The sequence below is a fragment of the Theropithecus gelada genome, chromosome 2 (genome assembly GCF_003255815.1).
Source record: "Theropithecus gelada isolate Dixy chromosome 2, Tgel_1.0, whole genome shotgun sequence".
Classification (NCBI taxonomy): domain Eukaryota; kingdom Metazoa; phylum Chordata; class Mammalia; order Primates; family Cercopithecidae; genus Theropithecus; species Theropithecus gelada.
Window position 1 is genome coordinate 146,055,024 of NC_037669.1, and position 15,178 is coordinate 146,070,201.

The window sequence follows — 15,178 nt, forward strand, 5'->3', positions numbered from 1 at the left end:
TGCATTTTTTATTGAATCCATTCAGTGAATTTTAAATTTTCGTTACTCTACTTTTTAGTTCTAAAATTTCCATTTGCTCCTTTATTGCTTTTATTTCTTTGCTGAGACTTTCAATCTTTCCTCTTTACTGCCAACCCAGTTTTTCTTAAAGCATCTTAAAAACAGATGCTTTAAGTTGTCAGGTAATTCCAACATCTTTGTTATCTTGGCATTGACATCTCTATTAGTATGTTCTTGCACTGCTGTAAAGAAATACTTGAGACTGGGAAAAGAGGTTTAATTGGCTGATGGTTCTACTGGCTGTATAGGAGCATGATGCTGGCCATTTTCTGGCTTTTAAGGAGACCTCAGAAAACTTACAATCAGGGAAAAGGCAAACAGGGATCTATCAGTTCGCATGGCCAGAGCAGGAGGAAAAGAGAGAGTGGAGAGGTGTCACAAACATTTAAACAACCAGATCTCATGAGAACTGTTATCATAAGAACAGCACTGGGGGTATGGTGGTGCTAAACCATTAGAAATTGCCCCCATGACCCAATAACCTACAACGAGGCCCCGTGTCCAGCATTGGAGATTGCATTTCAACAGGACATTTGGGCAGGGACACAGATCCCAACCATATTATTCTGTTCCTGGCTACCCCCCCAAATCATGTCCTTCTTACATTTCAAAATAAAATTGTGCCTTCACAACAGTCCCCAAAGTCTTAACTTATTCCAGCATTAACTCAAAAGTCCACTGTCCAAAGTCTCATCTGAGAGAAGGCTAGTCCCTTCTGCCTATGAGCCTGTTTGTTTGTTTTTTCTTTTTAAATAAAAAAAAGTTATTCCCAAAATACAATGAGGGTAATGAGGGTACAGCAATTGGGTAAATACTCCTGTTCCAAAGGAGAAGTCAGCTGAAAGAAAGGCTGCACGCCCCATGTAAGTCCAAGTCCAAAACCCAGCAGAGTAGTCATTAAATGTTGAATCTCCAACATAATCTCTTTTAACTTCATGTCTCACATCCAGGGCACACTGATGCAAGTGGTAGGCTCTCAAAGTCTTGGGCAGTTCCACCTTTGTGGCCATGGCTGCTCTCATGGGCTGATATTGAGTGTCTATGGCTCTTCTGGGTGAAGGCTGCAAGCTGCTGGTAGCTCTACCATTCTGGAGCCTGAAGGATGGTGGCCCTATTCTCACAGCTACACTAGGCAGTGCCACAATGGGGACTCTGTGTGGGGACTCCAACCCACGTTTGCCCTCCACACTGCTGTAGGAGAGTTTCTCCATGAGGCTCTCCCTCTTTAGCAGGCTTATGCCTGTACATCCAGGTTTTTCCATACATCCTCTGAAATCTAGGCAGAGGTTCCCAAGCCTCAGCTCTTACACTCTGTGTACCTGCAGGCTTAACACTACATGGAAACCACCAATGCTTAATGGTTTCCACCCTCTGAAGCAGCAGCCTAAGCTGCATCCAGTGCCCTGTTAGCCGCGGATAGAAGTCCCCAGCTGGGACGCAGGGAGTAGTGTCCTGAGGTTGTGCAACATGGCAGGGCCCTGCCCCTGGCCCAGGAAACCATTCTTGGCTCCTAAGCCTCCAGTCCTATGATGGGAGGGGCTGCCTCAAAGGTCTCTGAAATGCATTCAAGGCATTTTTTCCCATTGTCTTGGCTAGGAGCAATTTCTTTCTTTCCAGTTATGTAAATTTCTCAAGATTGCTTGAATTCCTCCAATGAAAATGAGTTTTTCTTTTCTACTGCATGGCTGGGCTGCAAATTTTCCAAACTTTTATGCTCTGCTTCCCTTTTAAATATAAGTTCCAGTTTTAGGTCATTTCTTTGCTCACGCGTATGAGCACAGGTTATTAGAAGCAGGCCACATCTTGATGTTTTGCTGCTTAGAAATTTCTGCTGCCAGATACCCGAAATCATAATTTCCAAGTTCAAAGTCTCACAGATCTCTAGGGCAGGGCACGACGTAACCAATTGCTTCGTTAAGGAACAGAAATACCTTTGCTCTAGCTACTAATACGAAGTCTGTCATTTCCCTCTGAGACTGCATCAGCCTGGACTTCATTGTTCATATTACTATCAACAATTTGGTCACAACAATTTAACAAGTCTCTAGGAAGTTTCAATGTTTCCCTCATCTTCCTGTTTTCTTCTGTGCCCTTCAAGCTGTTCCAGCCTCTGCCTGTTACCCAGTTCCAAAGTTGCTTACACATTTTCAGGTATCTTTATAGCAATACCCCACTCCTTGGTGCCAATTTTCTGTATTAGTCCATTCTTGCACTGCTGTAAAGGAATACCTGAGACTGGGTAATTTACAAAGAAAAGAGTTTAATTGGTTTACAGTTCCACAAGCTGTACAGGAAGCCCGAAGCTGGCAGTCTGCTTGGCTTCTGGGGAGGCCTCAGGAAACTTACAATCATGACAGAAGGAAAATGGGGAGCTAGAACTTCACATGGCTAGAGCAGGTGGAAAAGAGAGATGGGAGAGATGCCATACACGTTTAAACAACTAAATATCATGAGAACTCTTATCGCAAGAACAGCTCTAGGGAGATGGTGCTAAACCATTAGAAACCACCCCCATGACCCAATCACCTCCCACCAGGCCCAACCTCCAGCATTGAGGGTGACATTTCAGCATGAGATTTGGGTGGGGACACAGAGCTGAACCATATCATCATCTTTTGATTTTCTTTTTCCACATCAGTGGAGGTTTTTCTGGTTCTTTTTGAACTATAATTTTATATTGTGTTGTAGTCATTTTGCGTATTATTTTATGAGATTCTGAGTCTTACCGAAATGCCATGGAGCTAATTGATTTTCTAAATATTTTGGCAGGCAGTTGATCCACTTGGATTGAGGCCAAAAGTTCTGGCCAGCCTTTTGTGAGTTATGATTTCAATGTCAGTTAATTTAATATTGAAAGTCTTTGCCATGATATTTAGATCTCTTTAGTGTGTGCACAACCCTTGGCCAGTCTGAGACCTGAGCAGTCATCTCCTTTATTTAAGTTCTAAAGTCTTTGTTAGGATCAGATGTTTAGGATCAGATCCATGCATTCATTACTCCTGGATTAGCTGAGGAGTTCATAAACAACTTTATAGGGACAATCCCAAGCTGCATCTTCTTCATGATCTCCTTGCTACTTACCAGTTTTCTGGGTCTCTTCTATTTTGTTTTTCAGCCAGAAAAAATGAGGTTTTATTTCCCTTTTCATCTCTGTGTGTCCCTCAAATTCATTTGCATTCAAGGCCAAATCACAGGAAGGCAGAGAGTAAACATGTGACAAGGTGCACCCCATTCTTTTGGAGCCACAGCTCCTTATGTTAAGAGGAAGATTTCTCTCCTTTAGTGTTTTCCACTCCTGCAGGCCTTCTCTGATAAAATTACTGCTTTCTCCACAGTGAGACTTCCAGGATCAGGGACATGACAGAATGGAGAAAGTAAAAAAGTAAAACAAACAAACAAACAAACAAAAAAACCGTGAATTTTCCAACACTTTTTGAACTTCAGGGATGCTCATTCCCCTGCTCGAGCCAGAAGTAGAGGGCTTCTCCTGGAGCTGTCTCTGCATCTGGTGTCTACTACTACGTTTCAGGATGCCTTGAACCACTATTGGGCCGGGGAAACCAGAGAAAAATATGAAGCTTACTCTGGTTTGATTGTACTTTTTCTGGTCTTCTGTCCCATGTTCTTGCTACTTTTTAATTTCCAGGGTCTTCAAATAGCTGTTCATTCGTTCTGTTTAGGTTAATTAATTGTATTTAGTGGGAGAGACAGGTTGGTATCTGTTTACTGCATCTTATCCATAACTGGAACATATGACCTATTATGTTTTTTGGGTTTTTTAGTTCATGGGTAATTTCTCTTCAGACTATAAATATATTTCAAAACCTTTACCAAGTAGAATTTGAAAAAGAACACAGCAGAACAGCCTACTTTCCTATTATAGGGTATAGTAGTGAGACGTGCTTGATAGTTTGAAAGCACCGTGAGGGTGAGGGGGTATGAAGGAGAAGGCAGCAAGTATATAGAAGGTAACTTTCAGTAGGATTTGTTTTGTAGAATACTAAGTTGGCCTCTGATGCTGGTTTTTTGACCCATAGTTTCCAGGTTATAGAGTTATAACCTTGAATGGGTTGCTTAAACTCTGTGAACTTCTGTTTCCTGGCCTGTATAATGAAACCATAATAATTCACCTCTGTCAACATATATGAAGTTCCTGGCACATCATAGATGTTTAGTAATTCATATCTAAAACTTAAAGAAACTGAGAGTTTAAAATGTAGCAGGTCATTTGGAGTCACAATCAGTAGGTAATCCTTAACATCTTTATAGCCAGCTACTCCTTTAAAAAATGCCTTAAAACTTCACTAAAAATATTAGAAATTTTCATTTTTAAGAATCTCCATTTTCTGTTGGGCCCCATTCAAGTTAGCTTTAAATTGAAATGTAACAACAGTTATCTGTTCAAAAATTTTGAAATATGACTGTTTTACCTACCTTTTCTAGTGCTGTGATTTACTGTTATAAATAATTTAATGTATTCAGTTACTTCTACATAGCAGTGTTCCCAAGATAGTATTTGGCCAAGAGAATTATATTTTGTAATCTATATTATAAGCAGCAGCACAATGAAATAATATAGATAAATGCAAAAGTGACAAAATTTGTAAATTCAAAGGAACTGTCTCCCATGTAAATTAACTAATGATAAAAAAGCTTTTAAATAAATGAAACTTAAAAATATAAAGCCTTGTTTTTGCCAAAGAAATTGATGTATGTAAACTTCATCAATCTTGTGGTACATCATCATCCAGAATTTATAGGCAGTCAAATACGGGGAAATGAAAGCATGTCCAGAGATGTGGAAGCAAAATTCAAGCTTCTAATGTAGATTTTCTTAAAAGATGTAGCATAAGTTTGTACACAGTAAAAAAACCTCATTAGGCATTATTTATTGGGTACCTACCATATGCAGACATGACTCTGTGTACTCCAAATTGGAAGAGAGGAAGTCAAACCATCTTCACAGATGATATGATTCTGTACCTAGAAACTTCCATAGTCTCTGCCCAAAGGCTCCTAGAACTGACAAAGAACTCTGGTAAAGTTTCAATGTACAAAATCAGTGTACAACAATCAGTATCATTTCTATACACCAGTAGTGGCCAAACCAGGAACCAAATCAAGAATGAAACACCATACACAATAGCTACAAAAAGAACAAAATATCTAGGAATACAGCTTACCAGGGAGGTGAAAGATTTCTACAATGAGAATTACAAAACACTGCTGAAAGAAATCAGAGATAACATAAAAACATGGAGAAACATTCCATGCCCATGGATATGAAGAATCAATACCATTAAAATGGCTCTACTGCCCAAAGCAATGTACAGATTAAATGGTATTCCTATCAAACTACCAATGTCATTTTTCACAGAATTAGAAAGAAGTGATTCTGAAATTCATATGGAACAAAAGGAGCCCAAATAGTCAAAGCGATCCTAAACAAAAAGAAGAAAGCCAGAGGCGTCACACTATCTGATTTCAAACTATATTATAAGGCCACAGAAACCAAAACAACATGATACTAGTACAAAAAACAGACATATAGAACAATAGAACAGAAATAAAGCTATACACTTACAACCATCTGATTTTTAACAAAGTCAACAATACCAAGCAATGGGGAAAGACTTCCTGTTCAATAAAAGGTGCAGGGATAACTGGCTAACCATATGCAGAAGATTGTAACTGGACACCTTCCTTTCATTATATACAAAAATCAACTCGAGATGGATTAGACTTAAATGTAAGACCTAAAACTATAAAAGCCCTAGAAGAAAACCTAGGACATACCATTCTGGACATAGGCCTTGGCAAATATGTTGTGATGAAGTCTCCAAAAGCAATTGCAACTAAAACAAAAATAGACAAGTGGGACCTAATTAAACCAAATAGCTTTTGCAGAGTAAAAGAATAGTATTTCTTATCAACAGAGTAAATAAACAACCTACAGAACAGGAGAAAATATTCACATACTAAGCATCTGACAAAGGTCAGATATTCAGAATCTATAAGCAATTTAAACAAATCAACAAAAACCCCATTAAAAAATCGGCAAAGGTCACGAATAGACATTTTTAAAAAGAAGACATAAACGTGGTCAATAAGCATAAGAAAACAGGGTCAACATCAGTAACCATCAAAGAAATGAAAATCAAAACCACAATGATATACTATCTCATACCAGTCAGAATGGCTATTATTAAAATGTCAGAAAATAATAGATGTTGGTGAAGTTACAGAGAAAAAGGAATGCTTATACACTGCTGGTGGGAATGTCAATTAGTTCATCCACTATGGAAAGCAGTTTGGAGATTATAATAGAACTGAAAACAGAACTAGCACTTGACCCTGCAGTCCCATTACTGGGTACATACCAAAACGAATATAAATTGTTCTACCAAAAAGATACATACATGTCTATATTCACTGCAGCATAATGGCAACAACATGAAATCAACTTAGTTGCCCGTCAGTGATGTACTGGATAAAGAATATATGGTACATATACTCCATGAAATACTGTGCAGCCTTAAAAAAGAAGGGAATCATGTCCTGTGTAGCAACATGGATGCAGCTGGAGGCCATCATCCTAAGGGAATTAACACAAGAACAGAAAAGCAAATACTGTATCTTCTCACTTATAGTAGGAGCTAAACATTGAGTACACATGGATACAATGAGGAGGACAATTGACACCAATGCCTTCTTGAGGGCAGAGGGTGGGAGGAGGGTAAGGGTTGAAAAACTACCTGTCAGTTACTGTGCTCATTACGTGGGTGATGAAGTCGTTTGTACACCAAATCCCATTGACACATAATTTAGCCATGTAACAAACCTGCACTCATTCACCCTGAACCTAAAATAAAAGTTAAAAAAGGAAAAATAATAACAAAAGACTACACCATTAAAACATGTTTTAAATTTCTTCCCTTATGGAGCTTATCTTCTAGCTGAAGCGTCAATCCAATTTAATTCTTTTTAAAGTTCTTACCTCTTTAAAACTGTTTACTCTTTTACTGCTGTGAATTTTCTTCCTCCTGTCCCTCTCCTTCTTTCCCTCTCTCAGTGTCCTTACTAGGAGACTCCCTCTCCACTGTCCCACCTCTTCTGCTCCTCCTCACTCTCTCTGTTACACAGTAACACCTCCAAGCAACAAAAAGACAATAGTATTTCCTTTTGGGTCCAGTGACTTTGTTGAGCCATAGTAGGATGGCAAAGACCCCAGCAATCCCTTTCTAAATATGATCTCCCCTTGGGCCACTTTCCAGGGAGGAATGTGATCAGTTCACAATATGTTTTTAAGAATTTTTATTATTATCCCTGCATGCATACACATAGAAACATAAACCTGCACACATGCACACAGGAAATCCACCAAAATTTTAAGAATAATTATTTTGAGAAAGTTGAATTAAGGGTATAGTCACATTTTTATACTTTTATTTCTTGATTTTCTAAAAATGAAAACATACTACTTTTGTAATCAGAGATATGTATGTATGTGTGTGTACCATTGTAACCATTACACAATCACTATTATTATTATTATTATTACTATTTTTAGCAATCTAAGTACAGTATTGCAATTCATTCTGACTCTAAACACCCAGAGTTTGCAAGTCCACAGGCTTAGGGGCCTCCTTCCTAACAAGACTGCCTTCACTTAAGACAAGTTTGAGGATCTCCGGGCCACCCACACTTCTGACCAACTAGCTACAAATTCAGGTGTTCCCATCAACCCCTCAGGTTTGATCATTTCCTAGAATGACTCACAGAACTCAAGAAAGTGCTCTACTTACGATTAAAGTTTTATTATAAACAATAAAAATCAGGACCAGTCAGTTGAGGAGATCCATGGGGTGAGGCCTAGGAGGGTCATGAACACAAAGCTTTCATGCCTTCTCTCTGTGGGGTTAGGATTCATCACACTCCCAGTACATTGATGTGTTTACCAACCAGGAAGCTAACTAGAGTCAGGTTTTTTATTGGGATTTCATTACACTGGCATGATTACTTGAATTATTGGCTTCATGGACTGAACGCAGTCTCAAGGCCCCCACCTCCCTGGAGGTCAGGCAAATATGACATTACTCAAAGCTCCAGTTCTCTAATCACATCATGATTCTTTCTGGCATGATCGGCCTCCCTATTATGTTGTCACCTTAGCAAAATCTCAGGTATGGTCCAAGGACCCACCAAGAAAAACAGAAACACTGCTATTACTTGCAAATTCTAAGAGTTTAGAAGTTGCTTTCCCAGAACCCAGGGCAAAGACCAGAATAATTCTCTTTTATGCAGTATTATGTTACATGTAACAACTAAAATTGATTAGCTATCACTTTCTATAGAGACAGAAGAAAATAATCAATACATCAGACATTTAGCAACGTCTAGTAGATACTTCTTTTTAAAGCAAGGTGTATACATTTTCTTAGACCTATTAGCACTTATATTCACCCAGCCTAGATACTTGTGATACATTAGAGGGTTTATAAAATTTAAACATTTAAAGAATATTTATATTTTTATTTAGTTTCCTAAAGACTTTCTTATAAATAAAATGTTTTATTACTTCTAATTACTTACACATATATTAGCTCAGTTGCATCTTATACCATGAAGTACTGTATAAACAAATATTCAATTTTCACAGTACAAAATTATTTTTAAAAACCTTAATATTTATATGTTGATATAATGAACACTATATTATTTTAATTTTTGGAATATGCCATTAACATAATCTTAATTTTCTGATCTTTTTAAAGTTTACTAAAGGACATCCATCGTCTGCATAATATAGGTAATGTCACTATCCTGAACTGAAAGCAAATTTTGTAGCCACTTAAGGTGTACCCTAACTCATTTGTCTTTCATTTAGCTGCAAATAGGAAAAGCCCTTTGGCAATGTCTCCATTTTTTTTTTCTCCCCACTCCTTCGACTTTGTAATTCGTTACAAACAGTGCTCATGAAATCCCATTTGCTAGAACATTACTGGATATAGAAGATGGGAATTAGTGGTGTCAGCTCAGAACCCAGAGTAGAATCTTACATATGGATGCTCAGTAATATGTGCTGAGTTGCTGACTGGCAGACGGCTTTTTTTTTTTTTTTTTTTCAATACCACTATTAAACACACACATTTATTCTTGGTCTCTTCATCAGTTAGTATGTCTTACTAGTGAAATAGTAGTAATAATGCAAGTTTATTGAAGATTTTTTTATATGGTAGGCACTGTTTTAAGTGCTATACAAATGTAATTGTTTTAGTCTTCACAATATTTCTGTGAGGTTGATCCAGCCATCGTCATCCCCATGATTAACAGGATAACCTAAGAACAGATCAGTCACTCAAGATTACACAGCGATCAGAAAAAGACCTGAGATTTGAACCCACACTCTGGACCACTGTCCATACTGTCTGAAGTGTGCTGGAATACACTATTTGTAGTCACACAATCTTCTGCTTTTCTCCGGGTATTCTTAAGGGAAGATTAAGATGGACAAAGAATATAATCTCCTATCAGTTACATAATAAACACAAAAGAGATATCATGGTAGCTGATATAGGACTTTGCAGGAGCGAGATATTTTTCTTGTCCCTGCTAAGAAGCAGAAGGAGTTGTTCATTGATCTGCTTTCTTTTATCCTCGCAGGGTTAAAGGCACTGGAGACAGACATGACCCAGAGTTTTAGAATGCATATGCCATTTCCAAGCCTTGTGCCTGGAGATTCTCACTGCCCAGAGCCTCCCTTGTGGAGAGGCCAGGACAGCTTCCAGTAAATACTCTACTGTAAAGATCTAATCCTCCTTTTGAGTTTTGTGATTGAATTTTCAAATACCCCTGGTGTGAGTTCTAGAACTTGTGGTTTTATTGAGTTCTGAGAGTGTGTCACTGTTTACAATGGTGAAATTGACAAGCAAGCATATAACACAGCTGCGCTTGTTGGGTGCTGCAAGTGATATCCATTTAATAGCATATAGTAAGATACAGCACTTTTGCTATAGGATGCAATTTAAGATATCAGGGCTGCCTTGCAAGGCAGCAAACCTCAATCTCACCAACCTTGTCCTGTCTAGCCCATGTCTTCTTTCTCTCTTAATTACATTCCAGGCAGCCCAGATTCCCCTGTATGCATATCATGCCCCTAAAATACCAAGGCCTCTGCAATTAACAGCTCTCCAGACTTTGTAATACTGAACTGTTATGGAGATACAGCTCAGTTTTCCAATAAAGCCAAAAATCAGTTTTTTCAAGGTAAGGCACTTTTTGTTGTTGCTAAGTGATAGGGAAATCTGAAGCGATTCACTGAATATTAAAGGAGGATTAAGTTGGCATTCATGCTTCTACCAACTGGAAATTATCCTGTCTTGCACAGTATTTTGGCTAAAACTATGTTGTAAAATTTTATAAGAAAGGGGATAGAATATAGGGTGATGAGAAAAAAATACTAGTAGCTCAGACGAGATGGAAGGTAAGCAGACTTCGAGTATCTGAAGCTTGTGAGGCAATATGTAGGTATTTTTCTTTTATTTAAACTCATTGAGATTAGTTGCTTTGTAATACTTTAAATATTTCTAAAATTTTACTAATTTATTTTTTCAAGTTATTCAATTACTTGAGTTAGATTTGAACACTTAATAATGCCTGGCATTGTTGAGAACTGTTACTTTTGTTTACATTGAGTTAGTCTCAGACATGCCTGATCATAAGGATCACGTGGAACTGTGTTAAAGGTAAAGATTTCCAGGCCTGGACCCCAGAGGTGCTACTTCAGGTTTGGAGTCCAGAATTCTATATTTTTTCCAAGTTTTATTTTGAAATTAAATATTTAAAAATTAATGTCCAAATTTATTTATTCATTGAGATTCAGCAATTGTTAAAAGTTTGCCACTATAGATAGCTAGATAGGTGATAGGTGGACAGATAGCTAGATATAATAATTTGGCCTCTTTTCACTAAGATGTTTAATTATCTTTTGTAATTAGTTTCCACTGTGGCTCCTTGATAGGTTGTAACCTATAGTGTGACAACAGACCATTACTTGGAAGAAGCTGACACTCAACATACAACTGTCAAATGGTTCATGTTTATTGTGAAATAATGCCATACATATAAATATGCATATTTAAACATGTACATACCCTTTAAAAACTAATCCTTGTTCTTAGCACCCTAATAGAACTTTAATATTGGCAGGAACTTAGGGTTCCTTGTGCGCCACAACTAAACAGCCACCCCTCATCACTTCTTTACACATAACCCTTTTCTGAAATTTTGTGTTTTTAATTCCCTACATTTCGTTAAAGTTTTCCTCTATAAATTTATCAGATAAAGTGCTTTGTTTAGAATTCCTGCTACTGAACATTCTTACATGGAATCATACTACATGTATTCTCCAGTGATTTGCTTTTTCTGTTGTGTTGTAATTTTGAGATTCATCTCTGTCCACCTGCACAACTGTAATTTGTTTTCACTACAGTATAGTATTATATCATGTGAATGTACCAGAATTTATTTATTCAGTCTGCTGTTGATGGACATTGGGCAAGTTTTCGTTCCTTTTAATATGAATACTGTTATCAAGAACATTCTTGTCTATATCCTGTGTACATGTGCAAGAGTCACTTGCAGGTACATACCTAGGAGTGTCTAAAGTTCTGGAAAGCTGTAGTCATTTTCCTCAACAACAGGGATTACCATCATTAGGGAATATGACTAACTCCTTGAACTCCCTTGGCTGGCCCAGAATTGGGTCTGACTTTTTGGTATGTCCCAAAATAAATAAATAAAATAAATAAATAAATAAATAAATAAATACACACACACATACATTTATATTATTTATAATTATATATTATGTGTATTATTTTATATTTAAATATTATTTAATGTATTTAACATATAAATGTAAAAATGTATATAATATATATTAAGTATATATTTAAAACTTTTTACATAATATATATTATATAAAAATAAATACATATCTTTAAAAATATATATTTTTTAAGCTTCGAGACACATAGGGCACTGTACAACAAACTCCAGCTCCAGAGGTGAGTGGAGATGGTCCAAGACTGGTTAAACTTTCACCCAATGATTGTCTTGGCAAGACAATCATTTCAGCTGGGAATCTGCATACTGGCTCATACTATGGCAATTTTCATTGAGTCAGCTCAGTGCCCATATTGATGACTCCCTCATACGGTGTTTGAATGCTTCTTTGACCTACTCTAACTTGATACTTTTTTACTGCACTTGGACGACACAAATGACTCTGCATTCTTATAAACATGATCACATCTTGAAAAGTACATAGGCAGCCGGGCGCTGTGGCTCAAGCCTGTAATCCCAGCACTTTGGGAGGCCAAAGTGGGCAGATCACGAGGTCAGAAGATCAAGACCATCCTGGCTAACACGGTGAAACCCCGTTTCTACTAAAAAATACAAAAAACTAGCTGGGCGCGGTGGTGGGTGCCTGTAGTCCCAGCTACTCGGGAGCCTGAGGCAGGAGAATGGCGTGAACCCGGGAGGCGGAGCTTGCAGTGAGCTGAGATCCGGCCACTGCACTCCAGCCTGGGCGACAGAGCGAGACTCCGTCGCAAAAAAAAAAAAAAAAAGAAAAGTACATAGGCTTAGGATTTAGAAGCACTTGCCTTTAGCAGATTTGGCCATTTACACATTAGAGAGCTGTTATAATCAGAGATATATGAAAAGCATTGGGCCCTTTGCCCCTTTGCCTAACATTTGATAAGCATTCAGTAAAGTATAGCCTTTGTTGATATTCTTTTTGTTATTTGTCATTACTCAGAACTCAGAAATTCAGATATACTGAAATTCCCTTCTCCAATAATAGCCACTTTTTTTTGCCTGATTGAATTCAGAAAATTTTACCTTCACCCTCATTCCTTGTTTCAAATCTCATCTCAACTTCTAGTCCTCTTCTCTGAGTTATTCTCATAATGTTCCTATACATATTTTTAATTTAAATGTTTAACTTCTTTTGGTCTCTTCCTAAACATAACATGTCGTAGTCTAAACTTTCAATTTTTACCCTCCTTCATCCCCACTATCCTCCTCTCTAGTTTTGTTAATAGCATCACCATCAACTCAGTTACCTTGGGCTAAAACTCAGAATCCTCTTCCACTCCTCTCTTTACCTTAGTCCATCAGCAACTCCTGGAGGCCCTGCTTTCCAAACTGTGTCATGCCTCTGACCACTCCTAATCCTCTGCAGTGTCACCTCCCCTGTCTAAGCCGGCGTCAGCTCTCACCTGGATTGCTGCTGCCAGACCTCACTGCTCCTTGCTTCTACTCTTTCTCTCGGTGTATGGTGTGGATCAGATCTGATCACTCCACTGACTGAATCCTCCAGACTTCCCAGTACCAAATACCGAAAATGCCAACCACCTTGCCATGGCCTTCAGATGAGATCAGACCTCTCTGTCTCCATGTCTTACCTCAGTTCCCTTCACTCACAGTGGCCCAGTCACTCCTAACCGCTTTCTTTTTTCCTCCCATCAATATCTCAAGCTCACTGCCATCTCTGACCCTTTGCACTAATTTCCTATCTTCCTAGAACTCTCTTCCCACAATTGTAGTGTAATGTTTATTTTTCATAGTTCAAACAGCTCAAAGGTCACTTCCTGAGGCAGGCTTTCCCTGACTCTCCTAGAACTAACCATCCACATTTCTCTTAAGCCTGTTACATTGTTTTCCTCATAACTGTACTATCTATAAAGTTAAACTTCAACATTTCTTGACATGTTTTTAAAAATCTCATCCTACTACAATATAAACTGCAGCACAGTAGGCGGCAGAGTGTCTGCTTTGCTGCTGTACTCTCAACATCTATTTAGTGCCTCGTACATAATAGGTGCTCAATAAGTATTTGTTGAATTAATTAAGGGATAAATGTAAAGTAACTGGAGGTTAAAAAAAAATTACAGAAGTCCTTACCTGTGTCACTGAGTAGTAATACTATTTATTATGTATATATTTTAAAGGCATTAACATTTTTTATTTTTCAGGATTAATTGGAATTCTTCAAAATGTCAGGTAAGCTTTTGTGAATAAATTTGAATATGCTTTATTTTCAAATGTGAATTTTGTGATTATTTTCCCTAAAGGGGGACTTTATTTCATTTTGATTTTTTTTGTTTAACATTTGGCGAATATAAATACATGTGTGTGTGTTGTGTATATATGTGTGTATATATGTATGTATATATTTATTATTTATGTACATAGACGTTCCTATCATTGTCAGAAAAAGATTAAAAAGAGACTTACAGTGGGGTACGTATCTACTGAATAATCTTTGAAGTTTGTGGGGAAAATTAGGTAATAAAAAAAAGCAAGATTATGAAAGCAGTTCTGCAAAGAGAGGTTGTAGTAATAAAGAGCCTGTGGCAAGGCCCTGCCTTGGTAGAGGAGGGTGAAAGTAGGCCTTGTATTTTCTAGTAGCTTACATAATAAGAGAAAAATCACATTTATGGATTTTTGTTTGCTAGGAGATAAACGTCAACTGGTTGTTTAGGAAACTCAGCTTTTTTTGTAGTAAGCTCAGAGAGAAATTAGTCTCTAATCTCAATAAGAAGACAAGGTGCAACATCATGAAACTGACTTCAGTACTTCCCTTGCAGCAATTACTGTGACCTAGATTGCTTTCAGAAAGAATACAGTGAAAATGTGAGTCACTGGAGATCTAGACTAAACTATTGCTAATTCAGTTAAGTGTGACACCACTGTTTATTAAACCATTATGTGTCTATGGTGTTACGTTGTGAATCTTTGTAGACAGCACTTTCCAAAAAGAATTAGGAAAAAAATCAGCTTCACTCTCTAAATGCCTGTGTTCTCCATATTATGTAATGGGAAAAATAATTTTTGCTCTTATGCCAGGAATTTACTTTGTAGGTAAGAGTTAGCATCAGGGCATTTGAACAACTGGTATAAAAGCTCATTGCTTTGATCACAAGCACAATATAATTGTTCAGTTCTATTTTTAAATATGTGTTCAGTTAGAAAATTCATGAAATTTATTAATAGGTAGTGTCTCATATATGATGTATTCTTTTTATAGGAAATATAGCAGTGTATTTCC

At 37.5% G+C, this 15,178-nt stretch overlaps 1 protein-coding gene across 5 annotated transcripts in view; it reads left to right on the forward strand.

The window, feature by feature from the left end:
* The window catches only part of PLSCR4 (phospholipid scramblase 4), a 67,234-nt gene that overhangs the window by 22,567 nt on the left and 29,489 nt on the right, over positions 1-15,178 (forward strand). For 3 of the 5 annotated variants that reach the window (XM_025377572.1, XM_025377575.1, XM_025377573.1), the window contains exon 2: positions 14,103-14,130. The exons of 1 other annotated variant lie outside the window; for it this stretch is intronic. In XM_025377572.1, coding sequence (XP_025233357.1) covers positions 14,124-14,130 — 7 coding nt within the window. In that variant the 5' untranslated portion in view covers positions 14,103-14,123. Of the gene's footprint in view, positions 1-12,083; positions 12,129-14,102; positions 14,131-15,178 lie in introns of all 5 variants that reach the window. One more of the 5 variants, XM_025377574.1, reaches the window with a different exon arrangement.